Source organism: Calliphora vicina, chromosome 5 (genome assembly GCF_958450345.1).
Source record: "Calliphora vicina chromosome 5, idCalVici1.1, whole genome shotgun sequence".
Classification (NCBI taxonomy): Eukaryota; Metazoa; Arthropoda; class Insecta; order Diptera; family Calliphoridae; genus Calliphora; species Calliphora vicina.
The window spans coordinates 60,394,998-60,419,355 of NC_088784.1; the positions used below are offsets into that span (position 1 = coordinate 60,394,998).

The following is a 24,358-nucleotide window of genomic DNA, read 5'->3' on the forward strand; positions in this document are numbered from 1 at the left end:
CATGAAGCCATATTCTTTACCATTTGCTTTATATGAAAAAGTTCGTGACGAAATTAATCGCCTTGAGTCTATCAATGTCATAAAACCAGTTAAGACTAGCGAATGGGCATCCCCAATAGTTGTAGCAAAAAAGCCTAATGGTTCTATTCGAATATGTGCAGATTTCAAAGTTACTTTAAATGCTCAAATTGAAGTTGATAGATACCCCATACCACGAATTGAGGACCTCTTCCATAAACTCCAAGGAGGACAATATTTTTCAAAAATCGATTTAAGTGAAGCGTATTTACAAATTGAACTCTCTGAAGATTCAAGGAAATTTATGGTAATTAATACACCCTTTGGTTTATACCAATATAACCGAATGCCTTTCGGAATCTCAAGTGCTCCAGCAATTTTCCAAAGATTTATGGAAGAGATCGTAGCAGGTATTCCCGGGTGTGCCGTTTACCTGGATGATATAATTGTAACAGGTCGATCAAATGATGAACATATTAGGAATTTGACAAATGTGTTTACAAAACTAAAGTTCCATGGACTAAAATGTAAACCTGAAAAATGTTCTTTTGCAAAATCATCGGTTGAATATGTTGGTCACATCATTGATTGTTATGGTATCAAACCATCAGAAAAAAGATTAGATGCCATTCGACAAATGCCTAAACCATCAAATATTAAAGAGTTAGAGGCATTTATAGGAAAAATAAATTACTATAACAAATTCATACCAAATTTTTCTAAAACTGCATCACCTCTTAATGAGCTACGAAGAATGAATGTGAAATTTGTTTGGGGTGAGCGACAAGAATCTGCATTCAAAACATTGAAACAAGATATTATGAATATAGTCCAATTAGTCCATTATGATGACAAATATCCAATTATTTTGGCTACTGATGCTTCAAAGCATGGAATTGGGGCCGTTTTGTCTCATAGGTTTCCTGATGGATCTGAGAAACCGATATGTTTTGCTTCGAAAACTCTTAATTCAAGTCAAATGAATTATTCTCAAATAGAAAAAGAGGCACTTTCCATAATTTTTGGAGTGACGAAATTTCACCAATATCTCTATGGTAGACATTTTGAATTAGTAACTGATCATCAAGCTCTTACTACATTGTTTCATCCATTCAAAAAACTTCCTGTTATGACATTGCATCGGCTTCAACGCTGGGCAATTACTTTGCAAGCTTATGATTATTCCATTAAATTTAAATCAACAACTCATCACGCAAATGCAGACGCACTTTCAAGGTTACCTATTGGTGATGATATTGAATTTGATCAAAATGAAACTGATATACAATTTATTGAAGAAGTATACAATACCATTTTAGAAGATTGTCCCATTGATGCAAGTATCATATCCAAATACTCTAAAGAAGATGAGATTTTAAAAATTGTTTCTAATTACGTAATGAATGGTTGGCCAGAACATATCAAACCCGATAATGTAATAAATCCATATTTTGTTAGAAAACATTCAATTTCCATAGAAAATGGTGTACTTCTTCTTCACAATGATAGTTCTCGTGTAATTATTCCAATGGCACTCCGCTCCAAAGTTTTAAATATGTTACATGAAGGTCACTGGGGTGCAACCAGAATGAAACAACTAGCTAGAAGGTATATATGGTTTCCAAAAATAGATGAAGAAATCGAAAAAATATCAAAGACATGTTCAGTATGTCAAGAAAATAGTTCAAGCCCTAAACAAGAATTTTCATCGTGGCCAGAATCTACACAACCATGGGAAAGAGTACACATAGATTTTGCTGGTCCTTTCTTCAACAAGATGTGGCTTATCATTGTGGATTCATATTCCAAATTTCCATATGTGAAACAAGTATCTGCAGCTACAACACAATCAACTATAATTGCTTTACAAAATATTTTTGGCATAGAAGGTCTTCCACAAACGATAGTTAGTGATAATGGCACGCAATTCACTTCGTCTGATTTTAAGCGTTTTTGTCAACTGAACTCAATAGAACATTTAACAACTGCACCGTTTCACCCAGCCTCGAATGGATTAGCAGAGCGTTTTGTTCGAACTTTTAAATCGTCATTTTATAAAATATGTCAAGAAGAACCCAAACAAGAACAGGCTTTATATAAATATCTCACAACATACAGAACAACTCCAAATCCGATTTCAGGCAGATCACCGGCAGAGTTATTGCACGGACGTCAACCACGAACAATTTTAACAGCAATGTTTCCAGTTAAACATAATAATATTAATACAAGTTCAAAATTTAATATTGGTCAAAAAGTATATGTAAGAAATTTTTCAGGAAATAAACGTTGGATACAGGGTGAGGTAAAAGATAAGATTGGAAATTTCATGTATTTAATAGACACATTACAAGGAATAATAAAAAGACATCAAAATCAAATGAAAAATAGACTGGATGTAACAAACCACAATCAACAATCGAACGATGATCAAAATTCGAATCAATTTACTTTTCCAAGGACCAGAAACATCGATTTAGACATAATAATTCCAAATAACCAGTTGAACCAACAAGAACAGAGACATCCAGAAAATAATTTACAAATTCCAAATAATGAATCAGCTAATAGTCCCAACAATTCAGCAAATGAACAGCTCACTATACAGCCTGATAATTTAACAGGAAATACACAGATTCCTACCAAATCTTCAACAAATGTTCAGCAAACTATTGATCGTCAACAGATGTTTATAAGAAGCAGATCTGAAAAACGCCAACAACAATTTACTCCTAGACGTTCAGAAAGAATAAGAAAAAAATCTCGAGTAGAACTAAATAGGAGTGAGGGAATGTTATAAATATATCTACTTGTTTTAAAAACAAATAATACTAATTGTAATTTCTCTTTGAAACATTTGTCTGTCATATTTTAAATAAAATTATTCTTTGAAAATTATTCATTCAATAAAGATTTAATATTGTTTTATATAAAAAATTAAAATTTGTTATTTTTAACAATATACATAAAATTGAGTAGTTAATTTTCTCCTTTTTTGAATACATTTTCAAATATTATGTACAAATTTTCACATCGTAAATTCATTATATATGTAACATTTGTGTATTTTTTGGGAAAAACCTACCTGCAATTTTTTTGAAGCACGGAGTATTAAAGTGGCATATTTTTGAATCTAATTGAGATATTGACTTGAAATATTTGTTGTAAGACCAAAACAAAAAAATAAAAACAAGTAAGAAAGTATGGTCGGTCAAGCCCGACCATATAATACCCTACACTAAGTAAAAGAGCAAAAAAAAAATTTCTTTTAAAATTTCAATAATTTATATTTTTGAGTGATTTTCGGAAGTGGGGTTATATGGGGGCTATGACCAATTATGGACCGATCACCATGAAATTAGGTCGTGTGATTTATGTCTATATTAAAGTTAACTATGTTGAATTTTGTGTGTTTACCAACATTTTTAAGCGATTTATGCACGTTAAAGTGATTTTCGGAAGCGGGTCTATATGGGAGCTATGACTAATTATGGACCGATCGTAACAAAATTTGGTGACATGAATTTTGTGTATATAAAACTTATTTGGAGCGGAATTTGTGGAGATACATATATAAATTAAACATTTATGACCGATAAAGTCCAATTTCGGGAGGACATTTGTATGGGGACTAGGTGAAATAGTGGACCGATTTCAGCCAGTTTCAATAGGCTTGGTCCTTGGGCCGAAGAAATAATATGTACCAAATTTGATCGAAATATCTTCAAAATTGCGACCTGTACTCTGCGCACAAGGTTTACATGGACAGCCAGCCAGCCAGCCGACCAGACGGACGGACGGACGGACATCGCTTAATCGACTCAGAAAGTGATTCTAAGTCGATCGGTATACTTTAAGGTGGGTGTTAGACTAATATTTTTGGGCGTTACAAACATCTGCACAAACGCATAATACCCTCCCCACTATGGTGATGTAGGGTATAAAGAGTTCAGAATAAATGTGGATCAAATTGTTCCTAATATTTGCAATCCTATTAAAATGTTGAAATTTTGGTTTTAGAAACTCAATAAATATGTAACAAAATTTGTATTTATTAACAAAACTCAATGAAATTTTCAACGATCTTTAAATTTGTCATTCTAAATAACAAAGTGTAAAAATACTTGTCAAAATCCTGGAATCCCGAAGGACGTAGGGACGACATATTCGAAAGATAAATGTTCTCCGTAAAGATAAATTACAGAAAAACGTAAAATTGTTATATGTTCTTAAATAAAGTTTTACCTTTTTTCGCCCAAAAATCGACTATTTTTTGAATTTTTCAATTGAAAATTTATTATTTTTGGATCCATAATTGATATTGCTCTGAAATCGTTTGTATATTTTTGATAATTTAGTTGTCTAACAACTTTATACGAAACAATTTAGTTATTATCAGTGCATGAAGTCTAACCGAAAATGGGACGGATCGGAATAGGGGGTGAGGCACCTACCAAACAAAGTAAATAGTTATTTCTAAACAACTTGAGATAGCAATATTCTTATAATTTTACATAAATTGTCCGAAAATGGTCGGGTTCCACCTTATAGCAAAGGAAGTAAATAATTTATTTCGAATATCTTGGAAAAATGATCGGGTTCGGAACAGTGGGTGTGGACCCTCTCATACAAAGTACATACTAAATTTTAAATATCTGGATAACTAAAATTGCGAGATTCTTAGCTTGAATACTTGAAATACTGTATTATTTGGAATTCTAAATAGATGTTTACTTATATTTTCTATCAAAGTAAAAATATCCTTCGGTTTAACTGTCATTTCGCTCAAGCAATTTTTTAGCATAAAATTGAAAGCAATTTTTTGCTGAACTGAGACAGTATATATTAACTTTTATGTTAGACATACACGAAATTTTTAAAATGAATATTTTTATGTGAATATTTTTGAATGAATATTTTAATTGTTTAAAATTTAGATATAATTAATAATATAAAATGATACAGATAATAATTAAATATGATCATTTATAGCAGTACAAGAGATTATATTTTATTAAAGAAAAAAAACATCCTTCTGAAGTAAACATTTTTGTGAAAATGAGGTTTGAAGTTCGCAAAAGTAACATTAAAATCTCATGTCTAATTGATAGAATGTTTTTCCGAACAGTAAAAACTAATTTTTATGAAAACAAAATACAACAGGAACAAAAATATGAATTTCGTGATTTCTTTCTTCTCTAATCATACTAATTATTCTCTTTCTGTTAGAATGGTTTTTTTTAGTAATACTTGCATTGAGAATCTTTTTGAATCTTAAACGACTGTAACACAGCCATTTTCCAACCGATCTTCAAAAAGTTTCTTTTATTTGAAAGGTAAAACATGTATCTTAAAGGAAACAATTTTATAATCAATTTTAAAAGAAGTAGCTTATGATTTTTTGAAGTCGTAACTTTAAAAAATCATTATTTCACTACACTTGATAATAATAAAGTACCAAGAGAAGTGATCAAGAAAAATTATAACTCAATGATCGCCAATAAAACAAAATTGTTATATGAAAATCCATCAATAATATTTTAGTATACTACGAATGGGCAGCGAAGCCCATCTGGTTAAAATTGTTTTCTATACGCAGTTACCTTTCAAAAAAATAAATTATTAGGTATACATTTTATTTTGGTATTTTTGTTTACTTTGGGGTGATATTTTAAGAGTCAGTTTGGTTTTTATTAACCTCCATTATTAACCCACATTTTTTAAAAGAATTTTGAAAGCTAAAGTTTTGTGTATCACTAAAATGCTTGGAACTTTAATAAAAAATTGTAAAATAAATATTTAGTTCAAAAATGTTCATTTAAATATTGATACTTCTAATATAATATAAAATAAATAATAATTTAATTGTTATCCGAACTATTGATTTCGTTACCTACCATTATACAACAACATTTTTTCATTTAATTTATTTTCGTAGTTAAATAATAAAATATTACTGTATTGAATTAATTTAGGGGACACGATCTACATACATTAAATTAGTTATTTCATTTAAAACCAAATTTAACTTGCGTGAATTCAAGCAACACCTAAAATAACACATAAAAATATATATCTTCTTATCGTTTAAACAAAACTATTGTTTAAAGTAAAATGCCATATGATAAAAAACACAAACCGCAGGAAAAAGATACGAACGCAAGTAAATTGTGCGTTTTACTATAGATAATGCGTAAAATTATCAATAATTTAGTATAAATACTAAGCAAATTTCAACTTAAATCATCAGTTCCAAAAGTGGAACAAACCAATTAAAATCGTTAAGAGCTTTAAAATATCATTTTAATAAGAACCAACAACTATTTTACAAATAGAAAGTCCATCGTTTTTTTATTTAAATTAAATAAAATACTGATACAAAATGGCGGACAAACAAAATCTTTTACTTTTGTTCGAGCGTCCCAATGAACCTGTGTTCATGGAAAAGGGTAAAACCAGCACCGTCTTCGATGTTCCCGATAAGTTCTTAACTGATCGTTATCGTCCTATTGGCAGTGAAGTGCAGAGTCGTTTCGGCGATAAGGCTGAGAAACGTATTCCAGTACGAGATATTGCTTTGCCTGATTTACGTATTCCCATGTCATTGGGTCGTAATGAACAATTCTCTTTGTTTGTTCCACGCCATAGACGCATTGCCGGCCGTCTTATTGACATTTTCATGGGTCTGCGTACAATTGATGACTTGCAAAGTGTTGCTGTTTATGCTCGTGATCGTGTCAATCCTTTCCTTTTCAACTATGCACTCTCAGTGGCTTTGTTACATCGTCCTGACACCAAGGGCATGGATTTGCCTTCATTTGCTCAAAACTTCCCCGAAAAGTATGTCGACTCTCAAGTATTCCGTCAGGTGAGAGAAGAAGCTACTGTTGTCGCAGAAGGGTCACGTATGCCAATTGTGGTGCCTAGAGACTATACAGCTTCTGATTTGGACCCTGAACATCGTTTGTGGTATTTCCGTGAAGATTTGGGCATCAATCTACATCACTGGCATTGGCATTTGGTATATCCTTTCGAAGCTGGCGATCGTTCTATTGTCGCCAAGGATCGTCGTGGTGAACTGTTCTTTTACATGCACCAACAGATCATTGCTCGTTACAATATGGAACGTTTCAGCAACAAGTTGGCTCGTGTTACCAGATTTAATAATTTCCGCGAACCCATTGCTGAGGGTTATTTCCCCAAAATGGACTCTCTCGTTGCTAGTCGTGCCTGGCCACCTCGCTTCGATAACACCGTCATTTCTGACTTGAAGCGTGAATTGGATCAAATTAACTTGGACGTTGCTGATATAGAAAGATGGCGTGATCGCATTTTCGATGCCATACATCAAGGTTTCGTTATTGATGAAAGTGGCAACCGTATCGTTCTGGATGAACAACGTGGTATTGATATTTTGGGTAATATGATGGAATCCTCAATCATCTCTCCCAATCGGTCATTGTATGGTGATCTTCACAATATGGGTCATGTGTTCATTTCATATTCCCATGATCCTGATCATCGCCATTTGGAATCGTTTGGTGTTATGGGCGACTCTGCCACTGCTATGCGTGATCCTGTTTTCTACAGGTGGCATGCATTTATTGATGACATCTTCCAAGAGCACAAGACACGTTTGTCTCCCTACTCATTGCCTCAATTGCAATATGATGGTGTAACTATTTCCGGTGTTCAGGTGGCTGCTGACGGTGGTCGTCCGAATGTTTTATCCACATTCTTCCAACAATCTGATGTTGATCTATCTCGAGGCATGGACTTCGTACCCAGAGGCAATGTCTTTGCTCGTTTTACTCACTTGCAACACACTCCCTTCACCTATACCATCAATGTGAATAACAATAGTCGTGCCCAACGTTTCGGTACAGTACGTATATTCTTGGCACCCAAGACCGATGAGAAAGGTCAACAGATGTTGTTGAGAGATCAACGTTTATTGATGGTAGAATTGGACAAATTTATTGTGTCATGTAAGTTGTAATAATAAGTAATTATATTGTGCGCGAGGTATAAAATATATTTTATCTCTTTAGTGAATCCTGGTCAGAATACTGTTCGTCGTCGTTCATCGGAATCTAGTGTTACCATACCATTCGAACGCACTTACCGTAATTTGGAAGCCGGTCGACCAGCTGCTGGTTCTGCCAATGAATTAGAATTCAATTTCTGTGGTTGTGGCTGGCCAGAAAACATGTTGATTCCTAAAGGTCTTCCAGAGGGTATGAACTGTGAATTGTTTGTCATGGTTTCCAACTATGAAGATGATCGTGTAAGTTAAATTTAGCAGATGTTCTTTTAATGATTTCGTTGAAATAAAATATGTTTGCTATTGTTTATATTTAAAGGTTGATCAACAATTGGTTGGTGCTTGCAGTGATGCTGCTTCTTATTGTGGTGTTCGTGATCGCCTCTATCCTGATCGTCGTCCCATGGGTTATCCCTTCGATAGATTGCCACGCCAAGGAGCTGATCGTCTGGTTAATTTCCTGACTCCCAACATGAGCGTTGTAGATGTTGTTATACGTCACGATGCTAACAGAGTTGTACAGCGTCAAAATTAATATAATTTTTAAATAGAAATCGCTTAAGGGGTTTACAAACAATTTATGTTTCTTTATTATATTGTCTTGGAATTTTTACTTTTTTGATAAAATAAAGTTTTTTTTAAACATTATTACATTAACATTACATAGTAGTACATTTTTCTAAAATACTTTTTGCAAATTTAAAAAGGTTTTTTTTTGCACAAATCAAGAAAAAAATTGTTGGAACTTCTATCAAGTTATTGTAGAATTTAAACTATAGTTCCAATATCTGGTATTGAAAATGTATACAAACTGAAATATGTATAAAATATTTTTATAAAACTCGGTTGCCTGTAGATATTTTAAGAGGTAGCAACACTTGTGTAATTTTGTTACTAACATATATTTCGAGTTTGGTACTTTTTTACTGACTCATTTACAGAGGTGGGTAATTTTGTCAAAGTGTTGGACTACTTGTATATACTTTGATTATATCTTCTTTATATATATAATTCTTCTATACGTGTGTTAGTAACTGAACTCCTCCTTAACGGATGGGCCGATTTCGAAGAAATTTGGTGTGTGTGTTTGAGTGGGTCCCTGGATGGTTTAGATTAACAATTGACCCATATAGGAACAATGGGCATGCCAAATAAAGAAAATATATTTTTTTGCATATCTGGAGTACTATTATAGTGGGAGTCTTCAAACTTTGTTTGAGCTATGGCAGAACAACTTTTGCTGGGACAGCTAGTTTATACATATATTTTGAAAAAAAAAATGTTTATAAATACGAGTTATTTTATTTTGAACTTTTTGAAAATTTTTTATATATTTCCGATAACCATAAATCCTTACCTGTTACAGGTGGTCGGCCATTTCAATCAGAAATTTCCTCTTTGGAAGAATGGTGTATGCGGCTTTAAATCTTAGGAGTGCTGTATTTCCTCCAGGAGATGATTCTGTATTAAACGATGATGATGAAACCAAATCGCCTTCAATTTATGATGGTTCGACCACAAGCAAAATAAGAATATACACGAAATATATGTGGGATAGCAGGGTAGAAAAAAGGACTGTCAAATAATACGTACTAACTTACATACCAAATTATACAACTAATAACAAGTAAGAGTAATATATTCGGCCGTGCCGAATCTTAAATACCCTCCACCTAAATATGATGGTATAAAAGCTGAAATAATATAACAATTGTTAGAAAGACTAGTTTACGCAGAACATATTTTATTTCAAATGTACAAACAATTTTACCTAATTTAGCAATTTATAACTGAAATTGCTATTAAAACGTATGAAATTTAACAATTTATATACTTAATAATTAGTTAATACGTTTGGATCAACATTTTTCCCTTTTAACCTCAAGTGAAGAAACAGAGTATAAAAAAGGGTAGACAAATATATTTGGACAAATTTCAAAATATTTGGTTGTGGGAATTATATGCGAGCTATGACCTATTATGATTTGATTTTCATAAAATATTTTAACGTGATTTTTATGAACTTATATGGGTGCTGTGGCCAATTATGTACCGATATTCACAAAATTCAGTATTATGATTTTTGAATACAAATTACTGATATTTGTACTATTTTGGTTTAATATATGGATGCTATGACCTATTATGGTCCTAAGTATTTGAAGGCTATTTTTGTAGAATTTCATATAAACAACGTTGTTAACAAATGTGGACTTCATATGTGAGCTATGCCGAATTATGGACCAATATTTAAAAAATCTTGTAGTACGATTCTTGGGTACAAATTACTGATCGGTGTAAAATTTTGGTTCAGTACAGATTTTTTTGGATATTTGTGCAGGTTAATGTGTTTTCCTGAAGTAGTTCTTATATGGAGGCTATGGCCAATAATGGGCCTACCATCATAAAATTTGGTACATCGATTTTTGTATATATTGAATAAATTTGTTTCGAATTTCAACCTGATAACTATATTTGTAAGAAATTTATGAGATTTTAGTGATTTTCGGGCGTGGACATTATATTGGAGCTACGGTTAAATATGGACCGATATTCAAAAAATTCAGAAGTATGATTACTGGATACAAATTACTGACCTGTGCGTAATTTCATTTTGATATCGATATGTTTTAAATATTTTTTAGGTTAATATCTTTTTCGGAAATGGGCCTTATAGGGGAGCTATGACCAAGTATCGGCCAATAAATTTGATACAGTGATATCTATATATATGAGTATTATTTTTGTCGAATTTTGGCATGATAATTGTATTTATAAGAGATTTATGAGTACTTAACTGATTTTTGGAAGTGGACCTTATATGGGAGCTATGGTCAAATATGGACCGCTATTCACAAAATCCAGTAGTATGATTTCTAAATATAAACTACGGATGTGTTAAGTTTTGTTGTGATATTTATATTTCTGAGATATTTATGTAGGTTATTGTGTTTTTCGGAAGTGGTCCTTATATGGGAGCTATAACCAATTATCGGCCGATCTTCATAGAATTAGGTTCAACGATTTTGGTATATATGGGGATTATTTATGTCGAATTTCAACTTGATAGCGACATTTATAAGACATTTATGCTTATTTAAGAGATTTTCGGAAGTGTACATTATATGGGGCTATGGTCAAATATGGGCCGATCCACGAAAAATTTTGTAATATAATTTTATTTTTGCTGAATTTTCTATGGATAGTGCTATTCTGTAGGCATTTATAGACCACAGAACCGTGTTTCGGGAAGAAATTTGTATTTGTATGTATGAGAAATCATGGACCGATAAATTTCACCAGAGTTACTCCTTTTATCATAAAAGTAACGAGTGCAAAATTTTATGATATTAGCTGCAATATATTTACAAAAAATGTCCAAAAATATGTGAAAATTATCAATTTTTTTTTGAGGTTGTCCCACATTTTAATTCATAACTTTGGTTCCACTGTACGGATTTCGCTGATTTTCAATACCAAATTGCTTAGTACAATAATAAACATTTTTCTTGCAACTTTACCAAATTTGGACGTGAGCGTGTTTTACACAGACGGACAGACAGACATGGCTCAATCGACTTAGAATTTCATAAGGATCAATAATATATATACTTTGTTGGGTCTCAGATGAATATTTCTCAATGTTACACACGGAATGACAAACTTATATATACCCTCATTCACCACTTATAGTGGTGGAGGGTATAAAAAGGACAAGAAGAAACAGATCATAAAACTAAGAAGTCAGTCGAAAAGTAGCAAGCTAAACTGAAAGTTGTAAAGTTGTCTTTTTAATGTTGTCGTTACTAAAAAACTGAAAGAAAGTTGAATATCGGACGGACAGATTTACCAAAATCTTTATAAATACTTGAATAATTTGAATAAAAAACTAATTTAATGAACTTAAAATAAAACGAAAGTCAGATTCTACCACACATTTACTTAGAGAACAAGTAAATGCCAAAATTGGTAAAATTTAATTTAAATTCAGTTTTTCCTGACAAATTTTATAATTATTTAAATTTGAATTAATATTTTTTTTAATTTACTTATAACTAAAATAATATTAATAAATTGTTATGGAGTACCATATGGGCAAACAGTTAAGTTCTTTTTTAAAACTGTTCAAGAGAGAAAATGAAAACTGGTAGTCAGTGTTACCGTTGTGCGACTAAAGTCGCATTTTTACCCATTTTCAGCTACCGTGACAGTTTTTGTGAACCTTTCCTAAAATGAACTAAATATGCCACTTTTCCAGATTTTTTACCTTTTTGCCACTTTTTGGATTGTCCACAATTACAAAAAAATTTATTAAAATTTTTTAGTATATATACTTAAAAACTATGAACAAATTAAATACAAAGCGCATCATCGCAAATAATATATCTTGTTTCTAGAACAAAAGATGTTGTATTAGAAATATTTAAAAACTTTGTAAAAATAAATATAGAAGAAATTGATTTTATGGGCGATTCACACGTTAAAGAACTACTAAAAATATATATTGGGCATGAGGCAGAAACTGAGATATGTATGCTCCGTAAAGCTTTCTTGTAGTATTGATATAAAAACCAATATATTAAATTTTTATCACAAACTCTGTAAAGAAATAATTTCAGGAATTGAAATAAATAGTAATGGGCTTTCAGTGTTAATTCATTCCAATAAGGAAATAAATTTTTTTGAATACAATGATATGTATAATAAATAACCCAGATACCCAGCACAGAATAGGAAATTTCAAAAATATGCTCAACACAAATTTAAATTAATTACACTATGCGACAAATAGTAAGGTCAGTGAGCAGCGGGGGTTCTACCCACCGGGAACTACAACATAGTCAATAAAGAAAAGTGGTATTTTTGGTTTTCATTGAGTGGGACCCTGGAATATCCGTCATTCATTATTTTTTTCGTTAGTTATCTTACAAAACTCAATTAAAATCATCTAATACTATACTCAGAGAAGAAATTTAGTTGTACATGTTTACATAACCATTTCATAATTTTTACAAGCTTTTTAACAATATTATGGTTACTGCAATTAGGCATATGATTGCGGTAATCATCATATTTTTAAGTTACCATTCATATAATTGTAGCAATTATATATATGATTGTAGTAAATAAGTATATGTTTGTGGCAACCACTTTTATGATGTATTACTTCACAATATTGAGTTATTCTGGGATTATGATATGTTGTACTCTGAGTACAACATATTATGATATAATGATTCATCGTGAACAGATTGCATTAAATATATATTTATTTACTACAATCATATATATAATTGCCTCAATTATATGAATGGTAACTTAAACACAATATGATTACCGCAATCATATACATAATTACAGTAACCATAATATTGTTATAGAACTTGTACAACTATATTTTTTCTTTGGGTACAGTATTAGATGATTTGAATTGAGTTTTGTAAGATGAAAAACAAAAATACCACTTTTCTTTATTGACTATGTTGTAGCCTAAAATATGCTAAAAGTGGACATAAATGAGTCAATACTTTCAGCACAAAATTTGTTGAATGAAGATTTGGAAAACTGGGTGCCAAGTAGGCTTGCCAGATCGGAATTGGTAAAAAGCTTGACATTCAGAAGAAAAAGCTTGATTTTTCTTGACGTTAAAGAAAAAAAACTTGATTTTTCTTGACAATTTAAAATTCAGTTAAATTAACAAAAGAAAAATTATATTTTTTTTCATTTGAACAAATTTGGTACGTTTTTGAATATTTTACAGTGTTTGAGGATATATAAAGGGTATTTCCAATAAATAAGTTAAAAATACAACTACGTTAAAGAACTGGCCACTTAAAATCGGTACGCACTGTAGTAATCATAGCAACAGCAATGATAGCAAAAGATTTACATATGTTTTTAACAACAAATCTACCGTTATTCTACAATGAATTGCAAGTTATTATGTTTAGTTTTAAAAAGTGTAGACACAATGGAAAAAGAATCTAGAGAAAAAATTGTGCACAAATATCTAGAAAATCCGACTTTGTCGGGTTATAAGATAGCCAAAATCTGATTTTCGGCAGATATCAGATCAAAAATTTTACGTCTCGGCAACTCGAGCCTTTAAATATGAATACGTAAAATTGAACAAAAATATTAATTTTGCAGGCAATCCGCAGCTGCGGTTTGAAGAGTCAAGCTTTTCAGACATGTTTTTAAAGAATTTTCAGAACTATATATAAAAAGAGAGTTTGGAAAAGCGATTGCTGTCATTTATAAGACATTACACATCTGATACAAAGTTTTATCCAAGTTGTCATTACTCAAATACAACTATGAAGTGGTATAATGAGAATAATATTGATGTTATAGCAAAACACATCAATTAAACAAATTGCCCAATTCTTCGTCCAATCGAGATATATTGGGCAATTGTTAAACGTAAATTGAAAAAGAGTGCAGGTACAGTAAATAACAAGATTTTGATGAGAACAAAGTGGAATAAATATGCTGGAATAAGGGTAGAGTTCGAAGAAAAGTTGTGCAGCTATTAATGGGAGGCATAAGAAGAAGAGCCAGAAAATTTATTCGCAATAAAGACACATAAACTTACAGCTTAATAAATTACCTTTAATTTCATGTATAAAATGTTAACATACGTTGTTTCGTTTATGCTCGCTTTAATCCGTACCGAATTTAAGTGGCCACATCTTTAATACGTAAATAATTTTTTATTAACAAAAACAAGTAATAAAATTACATTTAATTCAGACTTCATTACTAAACTAATATTAACAAAAATTTAAAGTACATATATTTGCCACATGTATTTGGTATTCCTACCCCCATTTTCTCAATATCTGATTATTGTTTTTCGTAACGATAAACCTCCAATTAACATTTTTTTTTGTATGAGAACTGTCAGTTTCGTCACGATAAAAAATAATCAGAGATTGAGAAAATGGGGGTTAGTGACAAATTTAATCAAATTCGTTACCTTACACCAGTAAGGTAAATACTGCTGAAAATTTCTACAATTTTCATCACAATTTTGTATAAGGAATTTATACTTTTTGAAAAGCTAACTCTACATAAAATATTTGCATTTTCAGTAGAAAAATATTTTTAATTGTCAAAAGCTGTATATATTTTTGAAAAATAAACGTGGACAATTAATTTGATGAAAAAATTTCTAAAATTCCTTTTTAGCATGACAAATGAAATTTTTTCTTGATTATTGACACGCATTGAAAAAGCTTGACAATCAAGCCAAATCAAGCCCGTCTGGCAACCCTAGTGCCAAGTGATGCGCTTATAAAAAAATAATTGTTAAGATTTTGTAAATAATATGATCAAAATTAAATATATCACAATTCCGAAAATTAAAAATACATCATATACAACATTTAAACGATTTTTATTTTGTTTATTTTCCTTCTTTTTAAAAGTGATGCCCCTTTTTAATGTCAAAATCCCCCTTTTGTGCGATTTTTTTTAAGAAATCCCTTTTTTGTGCGACTTTCTGAAATTTTCCAACGGTAACACTGCTGGTAGTTTTTCTTCTAATACTATTTTTTTAATATTTCAAATTATTTAACTCACCGACGTATTATTATTATCCTTTCTTGGCGTTATTAGATTCAGCTACTGATTTCGCTGCTGGCTTCTTTTTTGGCTTTGGAAAGAAATCGCATTGAGTAGATGCAGAAAACTTTTTTAATTTGAGTCTTCCATCGACAAGCGGTATGAAAGCATGGTATTGAGCAGTGCCATCGATTGTTACCGCAGCATCGAATCTGCTCTTTAGTGTTTTCAATGTTTCCTCATGATCCTCTTTGCTACTAAAAACTATTTTAGTTTCTATACAATAATTCTAATACAATAATGGAATAAAGCAGTCGCATCTAAGATGCGATCTTGATGAGAGCACTGGAGGCTATACTTCGCTGCATTTCTTTTGAGGTTTGCTCCAATACCATCACATGCTCCTTTACCATGAGCAGTAGGTTGAAAATGCCACTCAGCTGGCATTCCAAAATCTTTTTCATGAGCTGTAAGATTTGCGAAGCTACTTTTGTTTTTAAAATGTTGACGAGCTCCGTCCGAAACGTAGTATACCTCTTCTACTGTAAATTTTGATTTTAGATAATTTAGTATTATCTTCTGGTACTCATAAACTGCAACGGTGTCATGTTTTAAATCGTCGGATATGATTGCCATACTTTTGTGTTCCAGGTTTTCTTCTTTCATGTAGTAAATAACTACTGTGAATATAGTTGCTTGGTCGTTATTGAAGTGGAATGCTTGTATGGAATCCTGAAGAACATATTTATAGTTCTCTGCGAAATCAAATGAAATAATGAATTCACCAGACTTCAAATGTGTTTTCAAGTCCTTGAAGAATGACCACTGCTCTTTGACTAAAAAGTCATGGGTTCTCAAATTTAGCAATCCTCTACACAGTTCTTCCACAAAATCATCCACATTTAAAATTATGGTTTTCAGTGTGCTTCTTTCAGTCTGAAGCCAAGATTCCGTTCCAAACTCAGTCATTGTTTTTGCAGAACTCCATGTTCTTGGAGCAATCGTGAGAAGTTGAATTCTTTCAGCTTCACTCTGTGACGTTTTGTATTTCTCTTTTATTTGTTCAAGAACTTCTACTGCATCCTTATGGTATTGGTTTCGACACTCATTCGTTGAATTTGAAAAGTTAGAATAACCATCATCATCTTCATTCTCGGAATTACTTTTGTCTTCATCTGGAATAACTTCAACGCAAGGCTCATTACTATTCAAATTCGGTAATTCGTTCAACTTTCCGAGCTCTTTCCTGCATGATCCACAAATTTTCAATCGTTTTGACAGCGTAGGGAATTTTTTTAATAAGCCGTCGGAAATATTTCGCATATCTGATGATCTGTGCTTCATTTTGTTAAAGGGATTAAAACAAAAAGACGAATAAATTTCATTTTCAACCTTAGCCTTTTTAGAAGTCGTAGACATTTTGAATTTTGTAAGTATTTATGTAAATAACACACGTCTTAACTTTAACGCTGTTTCTAAAAAACTGATTTCCGTATGTCTTCAGAATGACAATAAATAGTTTTTTAAGATCATATGTGAGATCATGAATGAGTCTAAAATCTTTTATTAGGGTCAAGAAGGGCTTACATACTAAAGTACCTAGTTTAACCAAATGTTACAAATAATAATAAAAATAAACCACCATATAAATAACCTACCTGTCAACTTCTACCTCTCCACCCACTTCTTATAGTCAAATGTCATAAAATAATAAATAAACAGGTACTTCGGAGAAGGGCCATAAAATATTTCCACTTGATTCCAAAAATTTGTTTCTGGGGCACCTGATATTTTAACAATGAAAATCACGTGCGCTGAAAACTACCTCTAGGATGGACTAAAAAAGCCGCAAGATACAAAACTCAGACAAATTTTGGGGGTGGAAAATTAATAGCGGTCGGCCTCATATTGCACCCCTCCAGTGGCTATTATCGGTCAGTTGTTGTGGTTTTTATTTTTAAGGTTTTAGAAACACTTACACACGAATATGAAAAAAATCAATTTAAAAACATTTGTCTTGAGTTACAAAACATTTATTTTGATAGATATCCCACTCGCATCCCACTAAGCGACCAAAAAGGTTTTAAAGGAAAAGACCTAAGCTTTCTTTTGAGAAAAAAAATTAATAAAAAAAGAGTCCATTTTGGAAAAAAAAGTCAAAAAGGTTTTTGATTTTTCAAAAAAAAGTAAAAAATTGTATGTCTTGAGTTACAAAACATTTTTTTTATAGATATCCCACTCGCATCCCACTAAGCGACAAAAAGGGTGTTAAAGGAAAACACATAAGCTTTCTTCTGAGCAAAAAAAAAAAATTAAAAAATGGGTCCATTTTTTTAAAAAAAGTCAACAAAGTTTTTGATTTTGCAAAAAAATTCAAAAATTTTAAATCTTGAGTTACAAAATATTTTTTTTGATAGATATCCCACTCGCATCCCACTAAGCGATGGGAAAAGACCTAAGCTTTCTTAAAAAAAATAAAAAAAAAAAATAAAAAGGGCCCATTTTGAAAAAAAAAAGTCAAAAATATTTTTGATTTAAAAAAAAAAAATCAAAAATATTTTATTAAATTTTTAAAATTTTTTTTTTCGAAAGATTGCATAAATAGCTATCTAAACTATTTGGGACACATTTTGCTAAGAACAATAGGTAATAAGTTATATGGATAAAAAAACACCTGTTTGGCCAAAATGTCAAATTTTGACCTCCTATAACTCAGAGAGTTCTTGACCGATCTTGTTGAAAAATGGTGTCCGAATTACTATCCAATAGATCTAACATTGGTGCAAATTTCATCGCGATCGGAAGACATCGATTTCAAAAGTTGGTTCACTTGACGTGAAATGCCCCATGTGTATATTTGTACATAGCATGGGGAAAATGTTTTCAAAATTCAATCAATCGAAAGAAGAACATTAACTACTCAATTTTATGTACATATATCAAACAAAAAAGTTAAATTTTGTGAAAATGAGCGAATTCACTTAATTGTGAATAAATTCGAAAATAATCAATCGATTTTTATCTTCGATATCTCATTTTCTTGCTATTATATGCGGTTTTGCGACAAACCTGAACAAGTTCTGCCGTTTTCGATTTTTCATGAGTTTTTTAAAATACAAAAATTTGCTATTTTCACGTAAACAATATCCATAAAATTCAAAAATTTTACCATTTTTGTACTTAGGTAACCACGATGCATCAAATCTATTGAGTGGTTAGTGAAGCCTTTTTTTGCTGTTGGTCTGTGTAATCTATATTTATAAAGGAGTAACGTTACTGAGTGATTGGCTGATTTATTAATCCCAGCAAAAACGCACAAAGAAAGAGAAATTAAATTTCGTCTACAGGTTCCTCTTTCGCAAAATATATTCACTAAGTATATTCGAAATTTTAATATTTAGCGGGTAAATATTTTACTTTTATATCTAGCCCAAATGCCTAATGCTAGAGAAATGTTTACATTAATATCTACCGAAACTGTTACTTTTATATTTACTAAAGAAATATGTAAATATAGAGGTCATTTTACAACACATCTCCATCTATTCTAAAAGGAGCAGATATATGTTTGGCATTCGTGAAAATGGGTCAAAAGTTGCTTTGGTACCTTTTGGTACGATTTATGTATATATTCTAAATAAATAAACCTAGAAACTAAATTTAAAGTGTATGTAGTCTTTAACGTAAATATTGTCAAACACGTAATTGATACTTTTTAGAAATTAGAACTTTTAAGGGGTCAAAATTGTATATTTGTAAAGTACTTTCTGAACAGTCAAAAACATTTACGGCGCTATTTGGAACTTTAACTTTATGGTATACAATATCGGTCCATGATTTCACCTAGCCCCAATACAAATGTCTCCCCGGAATACGGTATGAGATGTCATAAATATGTTGATTATGCAGCAATTCCGATAAAATATTGCACAACTTATTTATAAGTAAGCTAAAATTATACTGTAAAGTATGGAGAAAATCGGTCAACATTTGTCCCTAGTCCCCTTACAAGATCCCGCTCAGAAAATGACTTGAACATTCATAATTGTCTTATAATAATTAATATCGTGATGATATTGGATACAACCATGTTTTCTATGAACCTAAATTTTTCTTCCAACTTGTGGTTCATAGTCCATAATTGTCCCTACCCCAATATAATCGCTAACCCCTATATCCGAAAAATATTTTATTGTCACATATTGATGGTGGGTATGCAAGATTCAGCACAACCGAATATAACACAATTAAGTACTTGTTAAAATATTTCTTAAAGATATAAACGAACCTTGTTATATTTGTATAGTTTGATACGCATTTCACCAAACTTTAAAAAATCCAGTCTGACGTGTATTCAAGGCTAATAATGATATAGCATAGAAGAAAGGACGTCAGAAATGCTTTGTGTTGAAAATGGGCAAAATAGGTGAAACCGAATCACAGTTAAAGACCAAAATGTGAGACAACCTACAATATTTTTCAAAAATGCTTTACAACCATTCAGAATTGCAGCTAACATCATGCAATTATACATACAAATTACAATAATCGTTGCTTGACTGCTGCCAGCCCCCATACAGAATTCTTTCCCGAATATGGCTCTATGGTACATAAATACCTATGTAATAACGGTATCCAAACAAAATTCAGCAAAAGTAAGTTCTATGAAAAAAGAAATAAAAGAACGAAATTTAGTTTGGATCGGTCTATTTTGACAATAGTTCCCATATATAGTCCACTTCGTAGATAATCCTCATGTTCACAAAAATTTCCGTACACAATTTTACGGTTACAGCTCCCATATAAGGGCCACTTATATATTAACGCATTAAAGCTACAAGATATTTATTTGATGTTGATATATCACAGTGCAATTTAAAGTAAAGCATTGAACAAATTACCTTTCAGAAAAATATAAATACATTATACATTTTATTTTGGAATTTTTGATAACTTTGAGGTGATATTTTAGCAGACAGTTTGGTTTTTATTAACATCCATTATTAACCCCCATGTTTTAAAAGTAAATCCTAATGTATCTAATATAATATATAATAATTAAGAACTTAATAGTAATCCGAACTATTGATTTCATTATTATACAACAACATTTTTTCATTTAATTTATTTTTCGTAGTTAAATAATAAAATATTAATGTGTTGAATTAATTTAGGGGACACGATCTACATACATTTAAATTAGTTATTTCATTTAAAACCAAATGTAACTTGCGTGAATTCAAGCAACACATAAAACAACACATATAAATATATATCTTCTTATCGTTTTAACAAAACTATTGCATTAAGTAAAATGTCATATGATAAAAAGCATAAACCGCAGGAAAAAGATACGAACGCAAGTAAATTGTGCGTTTTACTATAGATAATGCGTAAAATTATGAATAATTGAGTATAAATACTAAGCAAATTTCAACTTAAATCATCAGTTCCAAAAGTGGAACAAACCAATTAAAATCGTTAAGAGCTTTAAAATATCATTTTAATAAGAACCAACAACTTTAGAAAGTCAAACGTTTTTTATTTAAATTAAATAAAATACTGATACAAAATGGCGGACAAACAAAATCTTTTACTTTTGTTCGAGCGACCCAATGAACCAGTGTTCATGGAAAAGGGTAAAACCAGTACCGTCTTCGATGTTCCCGATAAGTTCTTAACTGATCGTTATCGTCCTATTGGCAGTGAAGTGCAGAGTCGTTTCGGCGATAAGGCTGAGAAACGTATTCCAGTACGCGATATTGCTTTGCCTGATTTACGTATTCCCATGTCATTGGGTCGTAATGAACAATTCTCATTGTTTATTCCACGCCATAGACGCATTGCCGGACGTCTTATTGACATTTTCATGGGTCTGCGCACAATTGATGACTTGCAGAGTGTTGCTGTTTATGCACGTGATCGTGTCAATCCTTTCCTTTTCAACTATGCCCTCTCAGTGGCTTTGTTACATCGTCCTGACACCAAGGGAATGGATTTGCCTTCATTTGCTCAAAACTTCCCCGAAAAGTATGTCGACTCTCAAGTATTCCGTCAGGTGAGAGAAGAAGCTACTGTTGTCGCAGAAGGGTCACGTATGCCAATTGTGGTGCCTAGAGACTATACAGCTTCTGATTTGGACCCGGAACATCGTTTGTGGTATTTCCGTGAAGATTTGGGCATCAATCTACATCACTGGCATTGGCATTTGGTATATCCTTTCGAAGCTGGCGATCGTTCTATTGTCGCCAAGGATCGTCGTGGTGAACTGTTCTTTTACATGCACCAACAGATCATTGCTCGTTACAATATGGAACGTTTCAGCAACAAGTTGGCTCGTGTTACAAGATTTAATAATTTCCGTGAACCTATTGCTGAGGGTTATTTCCCCAAAATGGACTCTCTCGTTGCTAGTCGTGCCTGGCCACCTCGCTTCGATAACACCGTCATTTCTGACTTGAAGCGTGAATTGGATCAAATTAACTTGGACGTTGCTGATATAGAAAGATGGCGTGATCGCATTTTCGATGCCATACATCAAGGTTTCGTTATTGATGAAAGTGGCAACCGTATCGTTCTGGATGAACAACGTGGTATTGATATTTTGGGTAATATGATGGAATCCTCAATCATTTCTCCCAATCGATCATTGTATGGAGATCTTCACAATATGGGTCATGTGTTCATTTCATATTCCCATGATCCTGATCATCGCCATTTGGAATCGTTTGGTGTTATGGGCGACTCTGCCACTGCTATGCGTGATCCTGTTTTCTACAGGTGGCATGCATTTATTGATGACATCTTCCAAGAGCACAAGACCCGTTTGTCTCCCTACTCATTGCCTCAATTGCAATATGATGGTGTAACTATTTCCGGTGTTCAGGTGGCTGCTGACGGTGGTCGTCCGAATGTTTTATCCACATTCTTCCAAGAATCTGATGTTGATCTATCTCGAGGCATGGACTTCGTACCCAGAGGCAATGTCTTTGCTCGTTTCACTCACTTGCAACACACTCCCTTCACCTATACCATCAATGTGAATAACAATAGTCGTGCCCAACGTTTCGGTACAGTACGTATATTCTTGGCACCCAAGACCGATGAGAAAGGTCAACAGATGTTGTTGAGAGATCAACGTTTATTGATGGTAGAATTGGACAAATTTATTGTGTCATGTAAGTTGTAATAATAAGTAATTATATTGTGCGCGAGGTATAAAATATATTTTATCTCTTTAGTGAACCCTGGTCAAAATACGGTTCGTCGTCGTTCATCGGAATCCAGTGTTACCATACCATTCGAACGCACTTACCGTAATTTGGAAGCCGGTCGTCCAGCTGTTGGTGCTGCCAATGAATTAGAATTCAATTTCTGTGGTTGTGGTTGGCCAGAAAACATGTTGATTCCCAAAGGTCTTCCAGAAGGTTTGCAATGTGAACTGTTTGTCATGGTTTCCAACTATGAAGATGATCGTGTAAGTTAAATTTAGCAGATATTCTTTTAATGATTTCGTTGAAATAAAATATGTTTGCTATTGTTTATATTTGAAGGTTGATCAACAATTGGTGGGTGCTTGTAGTGATGCTGCTTCTTACTGCGGCGTTCGTGATCGCCTCTATCCTGATCGTCGTCCCATGGGTTATCCCTTCGATAGATTGCCACGCCAAGGAGCTGATCGTCTGGTTAATTTCCTGACTCCCAACATGAGCGTTGTAGATGTTGTTATACGTCACGATGCTAATAGAGTTGTACAGCGTCAAAACTAAGTAAAATACTTTTTTATAGAAAATTTAAAAAATCGAATTACAAACAATTTAAATTGTATTTCAATATTGCAGTAATTGTTAATCTATTGAATAAAACACAATTCGGTTAAAAAGTATTTATATCAGAAGATATTAGTTTTCACATTTTGTTTAAATCATTTAATAAATGCATTGCTTATAGAATTTAAAAATTTTACACAGAAAATGTTGGTTGTTTTTATTTGAATAATATTTTCCTTCAATTATAGTTTGAGGTTTCCGGTAAAACGCTCGATATGGTACCGCGAAATAACTCTCAAACTAAATAACTCCCAATGAAATAACCCTCAAGAAAACTTACTCCCAATAAGTGACAGTTTTATTTCACGGTAGCCCTCGATGTATATTCTTAAATATTCGGTATGGCAACAAATATTATCTTGTAAATGCCCTATTGATAATGCGTGTATTTAGCAAACTGCATTCAAAATTCTAAATTGTTTTTATCTTGATACAGACATTTGAAATATAAAAATGCTGTATTTTTTAAAACTTCCAGCTTTTATTTTGAAACATTTTTACAATATAAATTTATTGTTACCTATGATATTTTCTCATCATTATATCAACATATGCATTACTGATTGAGTAACTCCCAATGATTTTGCAAGCTCTTGTTGAGTTTGACAACAATCTTCATTGAGTAATGCCTCTAAGTCTAAGTCTTGGTCTTCAAACTTTTTCCCATGTCAAAATCACCACTTCTGAACCGCATAGACCATCTTTTGCACATTGAATACGATAAAACGCATTCACCATAAGCTTCGGAGAGAAATCGGTGTGCTTCTGCTTCACTTTTTTTTCCAAATTAAAGAAGTAAAGCAAAACTTCCCGCATAAGAAGCTTGGCACAAAATTCGTCATTTTCAAAGTAAAAAAATATTTTGTTGATTACGGCGTTAAACAACCGTTAATTTGAAGAT

General features: G+C 32.1%; 2 protein-coding genes across 2 annotated transcripts; both read left to right on the plus strand.

Annotated features, from left to right (window-relative positions):
• Positions 1–6,400: 6,400 nt before the first annotated feature.
• LOC135960453 (phenoloxidase 2-like) lies at positions 6,401–8,597 on the plus strand. The gene is made up of 3 exons (XM_065511747.1): positions 6,401–8,006; positions 8,070–8,305; positions 8,382–8,597. The coding sequence occupies exons 1-3, from the start codon at positions 6,401–6,403 to the stop codon at positions 8,595–8,597; spliced, it is 2,058 nt and encodes a 685-aa protein (XP_065367819.1).
• A 12,603-nt stretch (positions 8,598–21,200) lies between these two features.
• Positions 21,201–23,397, plus strand: LOC135960461 (phenoloxidase 2-like). The gene is made up of 3 exons (XM_065511753.1): positions 21,201–22,806; positions 22,870–23,105; positions 23,182–23,397. Exons 1-3 carry the CDS (start codon positions 21,201–21,203, stop codon positions 23,395–23,397), a joined length of 2,058 nt encoding a protein of 685 aa, XP_065367825.1.
• The last annotated feature ends 961 nt before the right edge of the window (positions 23,398–24,358 follow it).

What these genes read in the sequence shown, in the direction of transcription:
- LOC135960453 (XM_065511747.1), top strand. Translation starts at nt 6,401, where the DNA reads ATGGCGGACAAACAAAATCTTTTACTTTTGTTCGAGCGTCCCAATGAA. An exon ending in GGACAAATTTATTGTGTCAT is followed by an intron (nt 8,007 to 8,069) that starts GTAAGTTGTAAT and finishes TTATCTCTTTAG; the next exon opens with TGAATCCTGGTCAGAATACT. An exon ending in CCAACTATGAAGATGATCGT is followed by an intron (nt 8,306 to 8,381) that starts GTAAGTTAAATT and finishes TTATATTTAAAG; the next exon opens with GTTGATCAACAATTGGTTGG.
- LOC135960461 (XM_065511753.1), top strand. Translation starts at nt 21,201, where the DNA reads ATGGCGGACAAACAAAATCTTTTACTTTTGTTCGAGCGACCCAATGAA. An exon ending in GGACAAATTTATTGTGTCAT is followed by an intron (nt 22,807 to 22,869) that starts GTAAGTTGTAAT and finishes TTATCTCTTTAG; the next exon opens with TGAACCCTGGTCAAAATACG. An exon ending in CCAACTATGAAGATGATCGT is followed by an intron (nt 23,106 to 23,181) that starts GTAAGTTAAATT and finishes TTATATTTGAAG; the next exon opens with GTTGATCAACAATTGGTGGG.